The sequence below is a fragment of the Barbus barbus genome, assembly GCF_936440315.1.
Source record: "Barbus barbus genome assembly, chromosome: 14".
Taxonomy (NCBI): Eukaryota; Metazoa; Chordata; class Actinopteri; order Cypriniformes; family Cyprinidae; genus Barbus; species Barbus barbus.
The window spans coordinates 30,140,826-30,161,973 of NC_136742.1; the positions used below are offsets into that span (position 1 = coordinate 30,140,826).

Genomic DNA, 21,148 nt, shown 5'->3' on the forward strand with positions numbered 1-21,148 from the left:
TTTAATTGATATTATTTTTATTTAATATGTTTATTTCATAGGTTTGTGAGTTTATCGGAGATTAAAAAAAAGTCGCAATTACTTTTATTACGTGGCAGAAACGGGTTTCCAACATGCATGTCTGATCTCAGTTTTAAATATTTTCATAAAACGTAATTTGAACTTTTTTTGTGAACTCTTCGTTTCTTGAACGTCTTGCATGATGACAGGACAGTATCAAGACAGAACAGCATGTAAATCAAGAAATTCAAGCAATTAATAAAAGGAAACCTGTAAACCACTTTCGAGATATAAATTTGACGTTGCAAACAACTGAATAAGATCAGAAACAGTTGACGGCACTGTAATTTCCGTCTCATCACATGATCAACAGAAAGAGGCTTTAATCCTTGATAAACTAGTTGTTTGTGCACTTACAGGTGTTGACTAGCGACTCACAGTGCTTCCGTGGCCCTACAAGCCTTTATTGTTAGGCCTGGGAGGAAAAGCAGGTCAAAGGATTCACAAGGAAAAATAAAAAACTATTCTCTTTGCTTGCAACAATCTCACAAACAACTTCCAGACATTTTGAAAACATTGCGAAAGGAGCATTGCATACTGTATTTGTTAGATTTGCTTCTTTTTCTTTGCAGTTTCTTTGTGGTTTTGATAGAAAAGGCAACAAATGAAGGTGTAGAGACTGCTTACCCCACTGCAGACGACACGGGCCCTCAGAGGATCAGACTGAGTGATTATGAAATGCACTGAAGAGCAGCATGACACCCACAGCTTTAGTCTCAATTCAACAGCTCTCGCATCGCAGTTTGACAAAATATCTGACTTCTATCGACAGCTTCTACTTCTCGGAAGACCAAAGCCTCCTGAAATTATTATAAATATATAAGTCTAATTTTAATATGAAACTATTCGTAACGGCTGAACCATGAGTGTTACGCAACTGTGAGCAGCAGCAAATAAACAGTTAAAACAGGAGGTGAAGATGAGACAGGATCATAAAACAAACTGTAGATACAGGCATTTAGCTGAAAATAATTATATAAAGGCATGACATTTACAAGTGACGCTGCTTTTAAGAAACTTCTACTGGTGAATTTGACAAGACAGTTAGGCAGGATAGTCTAAAGGAAGTCTTTATATTATTAACATTTTACATAAAGTCTTCATTCTAGTAATAACTACAGCACATTTAAAAGTATTGGCAGAAAGTAGATGGACAAAAAAAAAAAAAAAACTTCAGAAAATTTAAAATGTCTCTTGGAAACTGAGAAAGTTGAAGGAAAATGACTAAAGTACTATAAATGATAAAAGCACATTGAAAAAACTACTAATACTGCAATTAAGATAACTCCAAATACATACAAATAAAATCTATTTCAAATTATTTTTACATTAATGTAAATGTAACATTTCCAAACATTAATTTTGCCACTAATTGTAATAATCCAGTAGGGCTGAGCGATTAATTGCATTTGCGATAATATCGCGATATGAAAAAAAACGTGATTTTTCAACCGCAGAGGCTGCGATTACACTCCGTCACGTGACACGCGAGAGTAAAGAGGTGTGTTCGGCTTGAAGATCGATCGGTGTGTGACAAAGTACGGTGACAGAAAGCCTAAGGAGACGCCCGCTCTCTTATAGCTCTCGCAGTATTTGATGACACACAGCGATCGGTCTAGCAGCGCTGCTTCAAGTCCAACACATCTAAGCAGTCTTCAGAGGAAGCATCAAGTTGGCACGCTATGTTGCCAAGTCCACAGTTTGCGGTCTTAAATATCATGCAGAATTGACGCGCTACATGTAAATTATATCCTTTGTTGTATTTTCCTGTCAAAATAACGGAGTTCCTTTGGAATTGTTCAGAACTGCTGGGTTTTCTGGTAGTGGGCGGGACTAATGCGCAAACGGCAATCTCATTGGCTGGCGCTCACCTATTATCCTCCCTGTTTTCATTTCAGCGAATCAGTTCGAGCGAACGCAGACAACCTGATTAATATTCATGAAATCAGCAGCTCAATCCTTAGAGCGTTTTATAGTGTTCTTAGTAGTAGAATTCATAGTAGTTTTATCTTATCAGTATTATTTGTAGTTTCTATCATCATTTAATGCCAAATTATCATATCATATAATGTTTGACTGACTGATGCTAAGTGAGATATTTAAAGAAAAACTGTGCCATTTTCCAAACATGAGCTTTTTATATATACACATATAAGTATATTAGTATATCAGATCATTAATATTAGTCTGGTGAGTAAACAAAAAAATTACAAGCCAATGGAGATTCTATTGCCAAGGTGTCTATAGAAGGTTGATAATATTTACAATAGTCAATTGAATTTGATAGGTGTCTCTCACATTGTCCCACAGAAACATTAAAATAGTGTAGATTAGTGTACAATGTTTTATAATAATAATTTATTCTATTTAGTGACCATTTCATTCATTTAACATTTAATATTGGGGGCATCCAAGTTATTTGACATATTTGAACATTAAAAAAAAAAAAAGGAACAACAGTTATTTCCCTGGTAATTAGTTTCTTTGATAACGATCTAAGTCAGTTACTGTTTGTGAGAAGTAACTAGTAATATAACTACTTTTTTAAAGTAACGTGCCGAACACTGCATACTATACAATGATTTATTACTTTGTTGAATAATACAGAATATAAAAAGCTTTAAAAAAAATAATCACAATCGCAATTGGTAAAAAAAATTAAATAATCGCAATTAGATTATTTTCCAAAATCGTTCAGCCCTATAATCCAGTGAGATTTTTGTCTGACAACAGCCAGTGCTCCACACAGAGATCTGATCTTCATCTTCAAACAGAACAAACTGAGACAGACTAAATCCAGAAGAACTGTGTCAACATCTCCAAGATGCTTCAAGAGATTCTGTGTAATAGAATTGAGTGTAAAAAAAAAAATTTTTTACATTTATTTAATTTATATGTTCGCTGCGCATAAGGGACTTTTTGCCAAAAGTAATCTCTCCTCAAGATGAATGATTTGAGAAATGATTTGTGTCTGTGATGCATCAAAGTTTAATATTTAGTGTTATGAGGCTGAGTTTATGAATGAAACATTAGGCACCAATTTATAAGATTTGAAATAATTCTGTGTGACTTTAGCGATAAAAAAATGTTAAACCCACTCACACACAAAGAGGACACTTAAAATGAAAAGAAAAGAGTGCAAGCAAGCAGGAATGAAGAGAGGTGATTGCAGACTCAATCACAAAGTGAATTCATACCTGTAAAATCTTCAGAAAGTCCGCGTGCTGTGGAAGGGCGCCCCCTACTTTCACAAGAGCCGAATGGGCCAATTCACTGTTATTCAAGTGAGCAGTATTTATTATAACATCACTTTTACTAGCAGACCCACACAGCTTCACTGGCCGCCCATGTCTCAGAGAACCAAGAAAATGAATCGTCTGGCAGTTTATCCCTTTTCTAAACACTGTAGACATGATCTAACACCCTCATGTGTATTTTGATATTAAAACCACCCGAATGAGCTGAATTTCAGAGCGAGTCGGTGCAGTTGCCCCTGTGCGAGTCCTCCAGAAGGGGGCGCCCACTACAAGTAGAGAAAAATGGAAAGCTCATACTTACATCCTATTCTTGCAACTTTTTCCAAAGCTGAGAGATTCATCTTGGTTTAGTCACCATATGATCTCTATCATAATGGTGGGGTTTAATGAATAGATTAGCTTTTAGGGAAGTGCACAGAACGTCCATGCATTGTATGTGTGACTACATTTCCCACCCATAACATGAAGGCCACGTTAGTTTACACAAGCCACTGCTATAAACGCTCTGGACCCAAATGATGCCCAGTCTTAAACTGATTTCTGACCTATATCATCAAATTTAAAGCTCAAATGTAATAAAAGTTTTGCTGAGCTAAATGGAATTGACAGGCTAAATAGCATCTACTCATGCTGGTGTGTTGTCAAACTAAACTAGGTGTAAGAGGCTGTTGTGCTCTACCTGTGATGGAGTAAATTAGCAAATATTTTACCTTGTGTGTATCACGGAATTTGTTGATCTCTCTGGAAATCAGATCTCTTTTGTCATCTTCCATTTCCATGGCATTGATATCATCCTAAAGAAATGGAAACCATGGTAAAATACATAATATACCATATAAATATAATTTTATATTAGGGATGTGAATTTTCAATCATTTCCACAATCGATTGTCGTTTAAATTAACGATCAATTAATCAATTATTCGTTAGCCTTAATACTGCAAAATGCATCTATTGCAGTAGCATATAGTCACCGGCATGACAGGATGTGCAAATGCCACTCAAAACGCCAGTGTCCTCACCCGAATGAAAGGTTTTTTTTGTAAAAAAAAAAGTAAAAGGCTAGTAGCAGGATCATAAAATGAAAGGATGTGATTATGATCATTTCATAAAATGAAGAGAGCGCGCCGTAATTATGCACGGGATCATTACACTTTGAGGGCTGTTTCATATTCTGTCATGGAGACCGCTGAATGCGCCTTTTTAAATGGTTTCATGATGCTCGTTGTTTTATTTCAAATTGCAATTGACATTATCGGGATTTAAAATAAAATGATCCCAAAGGCAAGTACGGCACGTGGGGCTGTGACGTGCGGTCAGTGATCCGTTTCCAAAACCACAGGCATTGCAGCGGCAAAATACCTATTTGAAACATTTTAATGCGAGTATTATGACACAAGAGAGGTACAAAGCTTTGTTAAAAAGTGAAATAATTGGTTAGCAGGCAAATGTTACATCGCGACCATGCTTTTGGACTCATGCCGTTCGAGCGCATACATTTAAATCAAGCCATTTAATATTTATTGTTTCTTTTCCCAAATCCTCACTGTCTCACCCTCTAGATTCGCAGGTTTATTTTGTTGTTGCTTTAATCACTGTTTTCGCATCTCTTACTGTGGTAAACACGTGGGGGAAATATAAGATTATGTGGCCATGAATTAAGAATTTGTTACTATGACTTAAATTGCTCCCTAACATGTCATAGGAACGAATTAACAAGTTGTATGAATGAAATAATGAATAGCCTATAGTAGCCTATCTGTCCTGCTCGCGTGCGTGCAGCCCTGTCAAAGCGAAGTGCCCGATATGCAACAACTATCTAGGGAAATTATAATTGAACATGACTTATTACTACATTTCAATACAAAATAACTTTGTATTGTATCTGTTTTAATGTACTTTTAAAGTTTGGATCATATTAAAAGCGTAGTTTGTGCATTAGTAAATTATTTTAGTGTAAGATCCAGCCCCTTCACCGTCACTCACAGACGTTTGCAGGTGTTTTGCGCACGAGCCGCACGCACCCCAAAATGAAACTGCTTGATTACGTCGCTTATCGACAATTAACCAATCGTCGATTAATCGTTGACATCCCTAATATATATATTTTTTCAAAATTATGTACTTACAATATTGTGTACATACAATTGTGTGTGTGTGTACACATCACACACGAGAGAAAAAAAAATTAAAAACAAATATTTAAACACGCGTCTAGGTTGGCACTTATATTTGGACTTTTGAAATCTTCTGCTCTCACCCTCCCAGTCAACTCTCCTTAATGAGAAATGGAGACAAAGCTAATTTTGCCAAGATTGGACTAAGTTTAGGGTGTGCTCAACAAAGTTGAAATTCTTCATATAGTCTTAATGACAATAACAGCACGTTATTAATAATTATACAAAACCATTAGTAAACTGTGAATTGTTAAAAACGAGAACACATAACAGTGTTGTTAGTAGAGGTCTTCACGGGTCCACTTGGATCCGAAAACCTGAGACCCGACCCGAGAGGGTTCGAGTCCAAAACTTCTACGAGTGCCTCAGACACGGGTCGGGTTTGGTATTAGCAGCCTCGGGTCTCGGGTAATTAAAATAAATGTGCTTTTCCCAAATGGACCCGATTAGACCCGAATTCTTTTCAACTTTCCCAGATGCGTAGCCTACTTGTGCGTTCATGTTAAGTTGGCATAACGCACGTAAAAAAGGAGCATGTTTGTAACCTCAAAAATCCATCAGATATGAGATCCATCAGGACATCCACTCACTTCATTACGCTGCGTGTCAATGCAAGGCTTTTCTTTTTTTTGTGTGCAGAAGCCCTTCACCGGAGATGAGGTAGCTAACGTTGCAGACAAAACTAGCAAATCCATGATTTATTTACCTATCGATTTAATTTTTTATAAAACTATCACGTTTATATTTCAAATCCACTGGTTACAACTGAAAACTCAGAAATAACATGTATCCATCAGGCAGGCAAAAATATAAAGTAATAGGCTAACAAGTAAATAAACTGAATGAAAGTAATGGAGCAGCGGCCAAATCAGTCAGCAGGACCCTGGGATTTTTCCGGACCGATGCGGGGCTGCAGGCTGTGCACACGTCAACGCCGTTTACGTTCGGGTTCGAAAATAAACGCAGTCGGGTCGGGCTCAGCCTAATTTTATCGGGTCTGTCTCGATGAAACCCGACCTGTCTCGGGTCAGGTTTATCTTTAAAAAAAAAAAAAATGTATTTATGCACGTCGGGTTCGGGCAAGAAGTGATTGATTTTAGGACCCGAGAAGACCTCTAGTTGTTAGTCTTAAAATGTTCCATTACATTAGCACCGATATCCTTGTGGGCAGTGCGCTGACATGTAGCGCTGTTGCGCTTCAATTGTCCTGAGTTTGAGTCTCAGCTTGTGGACCTAGGAACGAACACTCGCAATGAAGAAGTTAAGAGTGTTCTGCCATTGTCGTGACATATTGCCAAGTATAGTAACTAGGGGTGTAACGGTTCACAAAATTCACGGTTCGGATCGATACGACACAGTGGTGTCACGGTTTGGAACGTTTTCGATACGGGGGGGCGGGGCAATCGGTTATGTTGCAATGTTAGAAATATTTATTTTCCTTTATATTTCTCTTGTGGCCCATACATACTGATAAAGAAGCTTTTTATTTCATTGATTTTTATTGACGACTGCAGTATTAATATTTTAATTATAGGATAACTCATTGTAGGTAGCCTATATAGCCTAATAGACCCGCTTAAAAAAACATTTTTAAAAACATTTTTATTGAGGAGTAAATATAATCTTATGCTCGCAGCGCATCAGTTATGGGTTAATTATTGCAGGGCAAATTAATTGTACTTTTAATTTAATAAAAAAGTAACTTAATAATAGGCCTAATAAAATAAGAATGTAACAGGCCTACATTAATTGGAAATGCCAAATCCTCTTAATATTGCCAATAATTGATGTTTTTGACAATATCTCTGGCTATCGTCGATACAAGATCATCTCTGTCGACGCACCCCAGCAAGGGGAGGTTATCGCGGGGCAGACAGCACGTTGCCTGTTACGTTGATTGGGCTGTGTTGTTGAGCGCAGTGGCACTGAGAACATTATATTTCACACACTTTAAGCTTTAATTTTCCAAACGTAATAGGATTAGTCCAATGAATCGTTCTGTTTGTAATGCGTACCGAACCGAAAGCCTCGTACCGAACGGTTCAATACAGTTAGACCCCTAATAGTAACCCATACTCAGAATTTGTGCTCTGCATTTAACCCATCCAAGTGCACACACATACAGCAGTGAGTAGTAAACAACTCGCACATAAACTGTGAACACATACCCGGAGTAGTGGGCAGCCATTTGCTCCAGCACCAACTGGAGTTGGGGGTTCAGTGCCTTGCTCAAGGGCACCTCAGTCGTGTTATTGAATGTGGAAGACAGTGCTAGTCATTCACTCCCCAATTCAATGAGGGGGTGAGAGGTTAACATTTCCCGAAAAAAATAAAAAATGACCCCCCCAATAAGGGCCACCCTAACGTGTACATCAAACAACCGGCAAAACATTAAAGAACAAAAGGCCAAGATAAACTAAAACCTACCTCGTCCTTCTTTTCCCTCCTCTTTTTGCGGCGACTCGACTCATCGTCCTGAGATTGAGCGTTCAGCTCACTCGAATACTCCCGGATCAGGCCGTCAATCGCACCTTTGACAATTTGGTCCCGCTTCTTAGTTTCTTCATCCAGAACCTCCTCTTCCTCTTCACCAGCACCATCCTCTGCCTTGCCATTCTGCCAGACACACAGATTAAAACTCAGCATCTTTGTGGCAAAACGCATCTGAGATTATCTCAAAATACCACTGAAATGGTCATTTTTTTTAATATTATTCATATTTATTTAATATTTTTCTCAACAAGTGACCACTACGTTCTTATATTAGTATCAACCTAATATCAAACTGTTACACTTACTCCATTTTCACTGGTGCTCTTCTTTGCTTTCCACTCATCCAGTTGTGATTTGGTTTTGGCATCGACTTTGACCAGAAGTTTCTTTTCTCCGATCTGCAGCTCATGTAGCAGCCGTAGAGCTCGTAGAGTCGATTCAGGCTCTTTGTACTCACAGAAACCAAACGCTGAAAGCAAAGAACAAAAAAGATGTCTGAGGAGCCAGTCTAGCATATTTACAACATTCACAGGAAATGCAAATAGGCTTATGATTTTCTAAATAAAAAAATAAAAAAAAAAAAAAAAAAAAATGACATTGCGATATTTTCTTCTTCTGCAATATATTTAGCAATTTCAAAAAATGCAGCAATTTTCACCCGATCATTTGAATAGCTAGCTATATTCAGATCAGATTTTGGTGGGGAGTGTATCTGCATAGAAAAAATAAAAACATTTGAGTAAAAGCTTTACTTAATTTTTATTGTTTTTACCTTTTCGGGCTGCAAGATTTGGGAAGAATTTAGTAAATGGTTATACTACTTTGATTTACCTTTTTACAAGAACCAATTCGAGCCTCTTTCAGTAACCATTTCAAAAGAGTTTTAAAAAAATATTTCCACTTAAGTTTTCATAGGCTTTATTCTCAGTTTTTCACTCACGTTTTTCTAAAATAATACTAATTGTCATGATTTTATTTTAATTATTGATAACAACATTGAGTGTGATTTTACAAAAATATTAAAATAAATATATTGTAATACCGTATAATAAACACTGTAAAAAAAATCAAGTAATTAAATTAATATTTACTGTAAAATTACAACACATACATTTGTCTTATTCATTTTCAAACATTAAACCATCGAGCTGCTATTTAAATGAGTTGCAGGCAAAAAAAATTAAATATGCGCTGCTGATTTCAGCACAGAACGTAAATCAATGAAGCCGTTCTCGGACACTGAAACATAGAATCATGAACTACTGCACGCGTGTAAATACTAGGGATGTGCGGGTCTAGTCGACAGTGAAAACAGTAGTCGATTACACGAGAGAGAGAGAAAAAAACGTGATGATTTTAACGTAACATTTAACATTTTAAATAAGTTAAAATAAAACTTTTGAAAGAATTTAATCAAAATATTTAAATATATAAATTTTTTAAAAGCGTATCTGGGTGGAAACTACATTTTTACCTCAGACCTCGCATGCGTTTTCTTCATGTCAGTAAGCTCAAAATGAACACGCGAAAGACCAGCAAGGTGTAGGATAATTTTTTTGAATTAGAAGGAAATGGAAAAGTTGTGTAATCTGTGTAATGTCAGATTGGCTTACATTAACTTTACTCTAGCGATGAGTAATCATATTCAATACTGGCACGTATGTGTTAGCTTGGAGGCTAGCCAAAGCCAGCAAATGCCAATCATGTCATACACTACAACCCGTCGCTGCGGTCCACGATCCCATCCGCGCCGTCTATTCCTCTAAACAAAGACCCACTTCGGTGGTTGTGCGGGATTTCCAGGCTCTTTTTGAAACTGTCTACTTGCTTGTAGTTATCTCTCTGCGTGCCTGTGACTTCAGTTCCTGCATTTTTTTCTTTCTTCAAGTGCTGAATCGCCTCTAGTCCCGTCTTTCGCCAGACCACGTTAACATGTTAGGGTGCTTTCACACTAGCACTTTTGGTGCGCACCCGGGTGCGATTGACGTCAGAGTTCAGTTCGTTTGGATGATGTGAACACTGTCTTCTGACCTCAGGTCCGCACCTGCGAACCGTACCCAAGTCCGCTTAAAAAGGGTGGTCTGGGGTTCGGTTCAAGTTAACTCTGGTACGGTTCGCTGCTGATGTGAACGCAATCGTACCAAATCACGGAAGTGAACCGCTATTAATGCATTATTTGATAAAAATGTGTTTGTGTTTCACTCACTTTCCTGACGAGCGTGACTGACGCGCTGCAAGCAAAAAGCTGTATGTCTCATTTCTGTTCGCTTTCAGCGTTCTTTAGAGCATTTGCAGTACATTCGTAAGACAGACGTAAATGCTTTATGCACTGAAGCTTTGTTAGCTAAACGAACGGTTCAAAAACAGAAATATATAAAAGTGCAGAGAGCAATCGTATGCATTTTGCCGCCTTCTCCCGCGCCTTCATTACTAAGCAACGGGGTAAACAGCTGCTGGCTTGATGACGCAAACGAACCACGGTTCGGACCCAAATAAAATAATATGAACCCAGTCCAGCGGGGGCAGGGGGAGCAATCGAACTCTGGTTCAGACCAGGCAATCGAACCATGTGTGAAAGCACCCTTAAATTCACTGAACAAATGGTCCAAGTAAAACGAGCATGGTTTTGTTTTTAGACAATATAGCCAACATGAAGTACATTTTTAAAAGCCATTTTAATGCTATTCCTTGATAAACTTTCCCATTGTTTTTGAGTTGTGTTTTAATATGTTGGCTAACGTTATATGAAAATGAAGAATTCTGTCAGTCTATTGATTGATTTTCCATTTCTGCATTGCTCCAGCCGATCTGAATAAATAAGCTATGCACTGGTTTGTGTTGAGTGTATGCTCTTCCTTTTTTTTTTCTGTTTAATGACCACCTAAAATTAAATAACCCGAGGCACGCATACGGCATAATTGTGATTATTTAATATATAATAATATATAATAGATATTTTTTTTTGCCATTTTTGGGGGTTTCTAGCTTTTAGACTAGTCGGATACAAAACTTCCGTTTAAACCAGAATCAGAATTATCTTTATTGCCAGGTATGTTTGCACATACGAGGAATTTGTTTTAGTGACAGTAGCTCCACAGTGCAACAGAATGGCAGCACACTGTGGAGCTACTGTCACTACAACAAATTCAGTCACTAAAACGACAGTCAAATTAGTCGTAGCGTACATCCCTAGTAAATACTAGGGATGGGACGATACACCTACCTCCCGATTCGATACTATCACGATACAATATGTATTGCGATTTTTTTAAAGAATTTTTGATTCTACAAGTATTGCGATTCGATATTGGTGTGTTTGATTTGATTTTTTCATTTTTAACTCTAGACCATAGGAAAAAGTTGAATGATACACTTAATATAGACTGTCACAATAAAAAAACACATCTTAGCAGTCACTATTGCAATTTGATATTAGAATTTATTGTGATTTTTGTTTGCTTATTAAAAACTAGACAATGGAAAATAGTTGATTATACCCTTAAAAGAGACTGTATATGATGAGTCATTAACAAAAGCAATGCATCACATCTTTCTGAACTTTTATTTCTGGAGCATACACGGTGTATATTTAAAGTACTTTGAACCATGAAACTTAAAAGTACCAAAACTCTGAACTTGCGCATGAATATAATAGTCAAATGTTCAACAAAATGAGCAGAAAAAATACTTTCTGAATTAAAAAAAAAGTGCTATGTTACTCTGTATACCGTTTTAGTCATGTTTAGTCATGTTTTCCCGGCAGAATTGGGATTCAAAACGTGAAGGTGCAAGAAGAATTCTGGAAGAGGTTTGATCCTCTGCCTCCGTCATGGTGTTGCTTTCTCGCACCGGCTTTAAAAGCATATGATGTCATCTAATGCAGCGGCACTGCAAACGCAGAACGATCGTGACAAAGCACCGCGAGAGCTACAGAGAACAGACGGCTCCCACTGATCTATATATAATGACGGCTCTGTGTGCTTTCGAATCGCTCTCGAGGTACTTTAATGTCATGCGCTGATCATCCAAGTTGAACACGCCTATACATTTCACCCTCTGTTGGAATTACAGAGCGCTAACTTCTCCCCCTCCACCTCTTAGGAAAAAATAAAATAATCAAAAAAATCGATTCTGAGGTAAACCAATAGATTTTTAAATAATTTTAAAAAGTATCGAGATAGTTAGGTGAATCGATTTTTTCTCCCACCCCTAGTAAATACCATGCTTGAGACCGGTGAAGCGTTTATTTAATTCAATCGCAGCCTGCATGATTTGATACTCGCACTAAGCCTTATCACGAGATTGATTTTTAGTGAAACTTCTTTACACTTTAATCAGTTTAGGGATAAAAAATATTTACCTTGGAGTTTCCCTGAGGCACCTTGAACTCGTTTCCAGCTCAATACCAAACCACATTTCTGAAAAACAAGTGGTTATTATTAATATCAATCCAACTAACACTTAACATGAAATGTTACCAAGAGCTATTTCACTTTAGAGTAAAACTCAAACTATTATCAAGTGAAACTTTTTTTCATCTCTGATCTCCACATTGCAGAATGTATAAAGAATGCATAAGTGATTAATTGTGATTATTATTGGTTGAGCTTTGATCTGATGTGATACTCACAGCCAGCAGTTGTCTGATGAGCATGTCAGACGCCTTCTCAGAGATGTTGCCCACAAACACGGTGGTCGTTGGCCCGCTGCTGTCATTTGCCAGAGTAGCGCTATCCTTCCTGGGAGCAGCAACTTTACTAACCACAGTCATCGTCGTGGGCACGAGAACCTGATACATTACATCACAATTACAGGATTAGCTCACAAGAGAATAAGCATTTCCTGATACTTTACTCACCCGCGTCATCCAAAATGTTCATGTCTGTCTTTCTTCAGTCGAAAAGAAATTTGAGGAAAACATTCCAGGATTTTTCTCCATATAGTGGACTTCAATCTGGACCAATGTGTTGAAGGTCCAAATTGCAGTTTCAGTGCAACTTCAAAGGGCTCTACATGAACCCAGCAAGGAATAAGGGTCGTATCTAGCCAAACGATCGATCATTTTCAAAAAATAAAAAATATAAATTTATATAATTTTAGAATATAATTTAGTCCACTAAATGGAGAAAAGTCCTGGAATGCTTTCCTTAAAAAAACCTTAAAGGGGACCCATTATGGAAAAATCATTTTTATAAGTGTCTGAACACAGTTGTGTGAAAACAACCAGCCTATACGGGAAAAAAAATCCACTCATTTTTTTATAATCTAAAAAAAAAATCATAAACGGTCTCTCCAAACGAGCAGTTTCAGATTTTTTGTTCACGTCACCGAGGGGAAAAAGTCCCGCCCATTTGTGACGCTGCCCTATAAGCATAGACACAGCCCTGAGTGAGAAGCTGTGGTCTGTCTCCGACATTACTGATTACTTGCTGTAGCTGCTGGAGATATACATGTCAGCGCCAAAGAGGCATTTCAAGTGCTGTGTTTTGGGATGCACTAACGAACATAGGAGTCTCCATAGACTCCCTCCATCTGAGCCGCTGAGGACACTGTGGTTAAGTTTAATTGTCTAAGGAAATGTCCTGGAAAAAATTGGTCAAGTCCCCAATACGTGTAGGGATCGATACCAACACTTCGTGCGCGAACGTCAGCTCCAGACAAAGTATCACGCATTTGTTTTCCAAATTGCCCTTCTGAAAGAGCTTCTTGGCACTCTGTAAGGCTAATGATGCTAAAGCTACCATCGTCTCTGTCTGTTTTCACTGGTGCTGCCCATGAATGATCGTGAATAGGAAAGTGGTAGTTAAAAGTTGCATATGAAAGCAATGCGAGTTGATTTCTTGAGTTTGTTGAGCTCATAATCACGAGTGGGACTTAAGTTTGTGATAGCATGCCATGCACCATGAGACCAGCTATGTTGTTATTTTTCTCCCGCCGTGCTCCCCGTCTGTGTAATTCATAAACGCCAATTTATTATGCACAGTACAATCAGATGACTGACTTTTAAGTCAACTTTTAGACTGACTTAAGACAGTATGTTTTCTGTAAAGATAATAGGCTTGTACTAGGGCTGGGCGATATTGCCTGAACAAACAATTCTCACAAAAAATCCGATTTACGATTTAAATTGATTTTTTTCCCCGCTACTTAAAATCAATCTGCAGATGACAAAGAAATTGTTCAAAACAAGTTCTAACTTTACGGAGTGTCTATTTACACTAAGTGCAAATAGCACGCCTTGTTGGCAAAAGCTATTTACACTAACTCCGCCCACCAACATGCAATTGAGTTAGTCAACAAAAAGACGCCCATATAGCATCAATTTCAGTGGTGTAGATGGTAAAGCGTAGGCCTATGCTTTTTGATGCGATCGACCCGAGTTCGAGCCCGTCTTATACCAAACGTTTTTTCTCCCTTTTCAAATCTCATATCGCATCGGAAAGGCATAGCCAAAGGACATAATCAAAAAGTTGAAAATAAAAGTATCGGGTAGGGAGGGCTTTATTGTTCCAATAAGGTGGCATCCATTTCATAATTTGAATTAAGTAAATAAAATGTATTTATATAGCACCTTTCACAGACAAGGAGTCACAAAGTGCTTTACAACACTATCAGTAAAACAAATATTCAGTATTCAGAAAGACACAGGAAATGAATAACGATTGCTAATGGTTGCCTGTTACATTACCAGTGTTTCCCACAGACTAGGACTTTATTTGCGGCTGCATATATGCAAATTCATACGCTTTTAGAGCAGGAGAAATAGCGCTTTCCCCGGTAACGCTGCACACAAATTAGCTCTGCTCACAAACGCTGCTTTATCAGACATTATACAAGATGAAATGAAAATGACATCCAAACTTTTCTGAAGACAGTCTGTTTCCTTCAGAAACACAGTGATATAAAGACACCCGCACCGTGATTCGATTCCGAAACGTGAAGTGCTTGCTTATTCAACAAAGTCAAAGCTTTTTGAAAAAAAAAATCTATTTGTGGCAGTCAGTTTTGATATTGTGGCAGTCAGTTTTGATATTGTGGCAGGTCGCCACAAATAAATCAATGTATGGGAAATACTGCATTACAGAACATAAAATTTCACTTAGCCTACCACATTGAGTAAGGAGAGATGACCGAGGACGAATGATTTGCAGATCATGAGCACCATGACAAATATCTGATCTTGTAAAATGTGTGGCGAGTAGGCTACTGCCGCTCCATAGTAAAAACAGAGTACGTGCGATCGCCAATCTCGAAAGTGAAACTAAAAAGCCACCGTGCATTCAAAAGCAGTTTCAATGCTTTGCATAATAGCGGCTCCCTGATGCCTGCAATTATGATATTATGATTACCTAATGATATAACGTGAGAGAAAGTATTGATATTTATCTCCTATCTCGTATTTATTGGAGTTCTGTAGTACGTCTTTTTTTTTTTTAAGAAAAAACGATTTTCATTCAAACAAGTCGATATAAACAACACATTCGAGTTAATAGATAAAATCGATTTATCGCCCAGCCCTAGCTTGTACTAACCATGGAATGTTTATTTGCAAATGCTAGCACTGCTATTGCCAGAGCTTGAGCTCTTGAAGCTCCACTCTCTTCTCCGGGAGCAACAGCTCATTTGCATTAAAGCAACATACTCAAATACAGCGCGTTTTGGCTCATACCCTAAAAGTGGCTATTCTAACAAGCTATAAAAAAAATTATCCATTCGGTATTTTGAGCTAAAACTTCACATACACACTCTGGGGTATCAGAGACTTATTTTACATCTTGTAAAAGGGAGCATAATAGGTCCCCTTTAAGTTATTTTCGACTGATGAAAGACATGAACATCTTGGATGACATGGGGGTGAGTAAATTATCAGGAAACTTTAAATAGCGAGTGAACTAATCCTTTAATATGTAGCCATGTGACAAAAAAACTAATGTGATGGTGACTGATATAAAAATGAGATATGGCTTCTCTATGAAAATCTGATTCAACAGGATGCATCTCCATAGCATATTTAGATATTTTGGTACAAACATATGCAAGTAAATATTGCTGTTTATTAGTGTGCATTGCATTTCATATAGTCCATGTAAATTAATTGTTAAATATCTTTATTCCTTGTGTTCATTTATTGAAAAACAAAGTTGAAAACATGCCTTATTTAAGAGATTGTAACTTAATTCTACAGTTATAAACACTCTGAATTTACTTCAAAGCAACAGAATCGGAGCAAACACAAAGAGATGGATACTTCAGAACAAAGTAAAACACTAGGGCTGGGTATTGAGCCAGATTTCACAAACTGATTCGATTTTGATTCAGTTCAATAGGACATATATCAGGTACATGTCAATTTTTCTTAAGGAAAATAATCTCTTTAAAATATATGGAGATCCCTGACAGGTTAAAATTAACAACAGAGTACCAATTTAAATATCTGTTTATATTAGATACAATAAAACATTCAAAAAATTGCTGAATACAGACATTTTATATTTACATTGTTTTATATCAACTTTGTAACAATATAATTAAGTTCCTAATGTATAATGTAATGATAACTATTTTTCTAATTGTAGTGCATCTATTTAGCAAACGGCTCCTCTCTAAAGTTATTTTTTCTAGCTAACTATGGACATTGAATGAATTTCCTAAAATAAGTATGATGTTATGTGACATTGCTCACAAGCTGTTTTAGTGACATCTCTCTGTGGTTGAAACACTGAGCAATTACATAAGACAGGATACATTTCAATAAGTTGTACTGTTTCTTTCAATACCTTCCGATGTTCATTCATGTTTATTTGTGCTGTAACTAGTACTAAACTGTCACACCATATTAAAGTGTCATGAAACCTCCCTGTTTTAGCACTGGTCTTTCACACCTTAGATTTGAAAAAGACTCCAGAAACGGGCATGTAAAGCTGTGGAAAAGTGGGAGTGAAGAGGGGAGAAAACAACCAATAAAACACAGACCTACAACACACTCATTATACAGACAAATGAATATTAAAAAACTGAGCAGAGAAAAAAAATAAACAACGGAGGTAGGGGCTACCATGATGTTTTAAAAATATAATAATAAATGATAATGAACTCCCAAGAAGTCTTATTAGATACTACTAACAACTTGAACAGATCAAATATGTTTTGATAAATTGTTATTTGAAAATTGACATCAGCAGAGATATTGGACTATATGAAAAATGAAGAACAACATTTAAAAGTTCTAATAATATTTACACGTTTACCAGCACTACATTCTCAAGACAAATGACACAGTTTAAAACAAAAAATAAAGGCGTAGTTCATTTTGTTGACTTTTCAGTCTATATCATTGTTCGTTGTGCATCACAATAATCCATCGTGTCATTGCGTTCATGATCAGACGTGCCGCTGTATCAGTGCCCTTATTTGCGCATATTTCCTTTGAAGACATGATGTGTGCGCATATACGGTGCTGGTTCATGTTTGGAGCACGAGAGAATATGCAATGTGTTCACAAAAACATGCTTGCTCCAGTCTGGATATGAACTATGATCCGCACAACAAGCATCGTTAAACTCATTGCGGTGTTCAACGCAGAAACTGGTCTTCTCATGCGCGCTCCAGGCGTTGCTACATATGAAATATTGTTACATCATATTTACAGAGGTGAACTGACATCTCTTTCATGAGATTTAAAATTCTCTGCTGTAATACGACCTCATGCATAATACAGCACATTCTCATGAATACTGAGAAAAGCTCAGAAAACTGTGTGACACAGACGTGAACTCTCCAGCCACTCACCACTCCAAATTAACAAATATACATCAGTTTTCATGATGTTGGCTCAACTTTGCTTTTTGAACTGGAAGAACGAAATGAAAAGACTTTTATTTTCCTTAATAATAGACACAAGTGCCACTGTTGTTTTCACTGATGTGCAACCTGTACATACAAGTTAATATCTCAAAAAATGTTTTCGGGTTTCATGACCCTTTAAGGCAGTGGTTCTCAACCTTTTTTTCCACCGGGCCGCACTATGGTCCAAGTGCAAGTCTCACGGGCCGCACGCATGTCATTTACATATTACGTCATCAATACAAAAACCAACCAGATTTATAATATTATTTATAGCCTAAATTTATTGAAATAAATAAATAATTCTACTCACCATTAATAAAACACCTGATGCTGTCGGGAGCGGAACAATTTTGAGAAATTCTGCTCGAAAGGAGTAACAGCACAATGAAGTTGCGATTGTAAGTTGCAGTCTGTGAGACGCGTACAGAAGTGTGACTTGACATGCGACATTGCAGAAAGTGTGCGTTCACAAATGTAGCCTGTGTTGACCCAAATATGGAAAGCATTTTCATATTTAATAATCTGAGGTTCTCTCCAGAGATGTTTTGCCACATTTCTGTAATTAAGGCTGATTGCTGCATAGTAGCTTATGGGTGTTTCCTTTTTCCTGAACATCTTCAAGTGAGTGGTGGGGCAAACTGAAAGTTGATGCTGAAAGTCCAGCACTCGCTTCACTGCTGATGCTGCGACTTCTTGTTTGAATGCGTTCCTTCGCTGGCATTTTCCACATTTAGTTTTCTCCCTTAACAAAGTTGTCCGTTCTGATGCTCAATTTCACAGAACTAATGGCTGCTGATGACTATTTGAATTGAATTCTGCCAAAGTGCACGCTTGTAAGTGTTTGTTAAATGCGTAACATTAATTACGTGAGTAGCCTAAATAGGTCTGCTCATGTCTGAAAATAATATATGAAAAACTAAATTTTACATAAATACATTATAGCTTATATTTGGTTAGTACATTTTTAAATTGATGTAAAAACTAAAATTAATTGTAAGACTGAAAGTTATTTTTTAATTGTGTTCAGCACATAGACTGTAACATTAAGCATGGTGGGCTGCATTTGGATTTGTGATGGGCCACATGCGGCCCGTGGGTTGGGAACCACTGCTTTAAAGCTTGCCAAAAATGTTTTTTTAATTCTGTGATAAAACTGACAGAATTTGAAAGCGGAGACTTTTTCTTATCAAAAGTAACAAAGCTTATTGTGATATTATATGGGATGTGTGCACAATTAATATTTAGTGACGTTTTATTCACACATCAACTGAAAAAAAAAACTGACTAAAAGATCAATTCTTGGGATTTAAGGATCGATATTGGTTCATCAGATTGAAAATCAAATAAAATTGATATCAATATTTTTTATCCAGCTTTATAATACATTTTTCTATAATTAAATAACATTACCGCAGGGGCTGGAGTCATAATGCCCATGTGGACAGGAATCATTGGGGTTCCTAGAAAGGAGAAAAATCAACAACATCTGAAAATAATGTTCACCCTAATTTGAATTTGTCAAAGTTACATTTTATAATCATTTAGGCTCATTTAACATAGAAACTGTTCACCTAGCAATGTATAACATATCTAATGCTCTCAAAAAGAAAAACACTGAACAGACCATAACCTTCCTTGAAAATATTACATTAAAGGAACACTCCACTTTTTTTGGAAATAGGCTCATTTTATTTGATGACCAAATGCTAATGGTCTAATCCGATTCAATGATCCAAGCTAAAAGTGGTACCGCCAGACCCGGAGATCAGCTGAAAACTGTAAAACTCAACTGTTTAACTCTAGGGGAATTGTAAAATGCCTATTTCCAAAAACAAAAAGTGGCGTGTTCCTTTAAGCATGACTACAAATCTGTTCTTGAATACTCAAAGCAAGCAACACCATGCTGTTATAATCAAGTTGTAACAGTTGACACTTTCATAAAAGCTCACTGAATGCTCCGGATTTCCATGAAAGCTTCCATTATAATCAACATGTATGCATTTGGGCTGACGCTTTTATCCAAAGCAACATAGAGGTATATATTTTGCCAGAATGTGTTCCATGTAATTCAAACCCATGATCTCGCTGTTGCTAACTCTGAGCCACATGAACACTTATACGCCTACACAAGGTCTGATAAATCTAGTTTATCTTGATTACCAGGAGGCATCGATGGTGGAAACCCAGCAAACTGTGGTGGAGGGATTCCTGGCGGCAACGTTGGGATGCCTATTTGTGGCCGGTTAAGATGAGGAGGGAAAGACATCTTGGGCAGAACACCCACCTTAAATAGAAGACAAACACATCATTAACTGGGATATATACAATGTTTAGGCTGCTATAATACACACACTGCTCCACAATCAAGATCTTCTCTTAAGTTAGTTCTGCAATTCCCCTCATAGTTTACAGTTAGTGTATATAGTACTATCACTTGAGTCTACATCTAAAGCTGTTAAATGTTATGTTGAATGCACTTAATTTATAGAACAGAACCACCAAAAATAAACACCAAATCAGACCGATTTCAGGATGATGTGAAATCAACGAACAGCTCTGAATTCGACCTGAAACCAGCTGAAAGTTCTCAAATCAGTTTAAAGGTTTAAAATAAAGCTTAATCTGCTCTAAAAGACATGAAATTCACTATATTGTAATAAACTGTCCTCTAAAAAAGCAACAATGAACTGAGTTAAAACTGAAAGTACTGAAATCAGCTTGAAATATTGTAAGGATTGAAAATCAACCTGAACTGATCTTAAAGGACTGAAATCGATCAGAGATTAACTGAATGTGCTGAAATCAGATGAAAGGTCTTAAAACTATTTAAAGGCCGATTTCACGTTGGAGTAACGTCTCCCAATGTGACTAACCATTGACGTTAGCTAACCAAATAAACAGGTGTATGATAGCTACAATTGTGTATAGCGCGGAAATTGTGTTGCTTGTATTAAATGTAGTGATTTTAAACCCATAAATCAGACCGGTTTGTCAGAAAATGCCAGCGGGAATCATTTCAGTCAGACCGGGCAACTGCTAGCCGCGAGCTAACGGTCACAAAATACCTTTATTCTGACCTCTCTCAACAGATTAACACGTTTTATCAAAGTCCTGTACGAAACAATGAAAATATGAACTCAAAACGATAACTAATACTTCCATAAATCATACTCACTCAAACCAAATCGATATCAACTCGCGTCTCACACGGAAAGTTCACCGGATCCGTAGTAAAAGCAACGAGCAATCGAACCTGCAGTTTCCGGTGAAATGGAATTCTGGGAAAATAACGGGCAAGTTAAAAGACCTCTGATT

General features: G+C 37.1%; 1 protein-coding gene across 4 annotated transcripts in view; it reads right to left on the bottom strand.

Annotated features, from left to right (window-relative positions):
• Nucleotides 1-21,109, bottom strand: part of LOC306880503 (RNA-binding protein 25-like) — a 37,940-nt gene extending 16,831 nt beyond the window's left edge. For 2 of the 4 annotated variants that reach the window (XM_079434050.1, XM_079434049.1), the window contains exons 1-9: nucleotides 21,009-21,109; nucleotides 19,994-20,117; nucleotides 19,244-19,293; nucleotides 16,870-16,908; nucleotides 12,618-12,776; nucleotides 12,348-12,405; nucleotides 8,293-8,456; nucleotides 7,922-8,110; nucleotides 4,028-4,111 (exon numbers count right to left, since the gene is read on the bottom strand). In XM_079434050.1, the coding sequence (XP_079290176.1) occupies nucleotides 4,028-4,111; nucleotides 7,922-8,110; nucleotides 8,293-8,456; nucleotides 12,348-12,405; nucleotides 12,618-12,776; nucleotides 16,870-16,908; nucleotides 19,244-19,293; nucleotides 19,994-20,099 (849 nt within the window). In that variant the 5' untranslated portion in view covers nucleotides 20,100-20,117; nucleotides 21,009-21,109. The remainder of the gene's footprint in view (nucleotides 1-4,027; nucleotides 4,112-7,921; nucleotides 8,111-8,292; nucleotides 8,457-12,347; nucleotides 12,406-12,617; nucleotides 12,777-16,869; nucleotides 16,909-19,243; nucleotides 19,294-19,993; nucleotides 20,118-21,008) is intronic. The other 2 variants (XM_079434052.1, XM_079434051.1) reach the window with 1 other exon arrangement.
• Nucleotides 21,110-21,148: the final 39 nt, after the last annotated feature.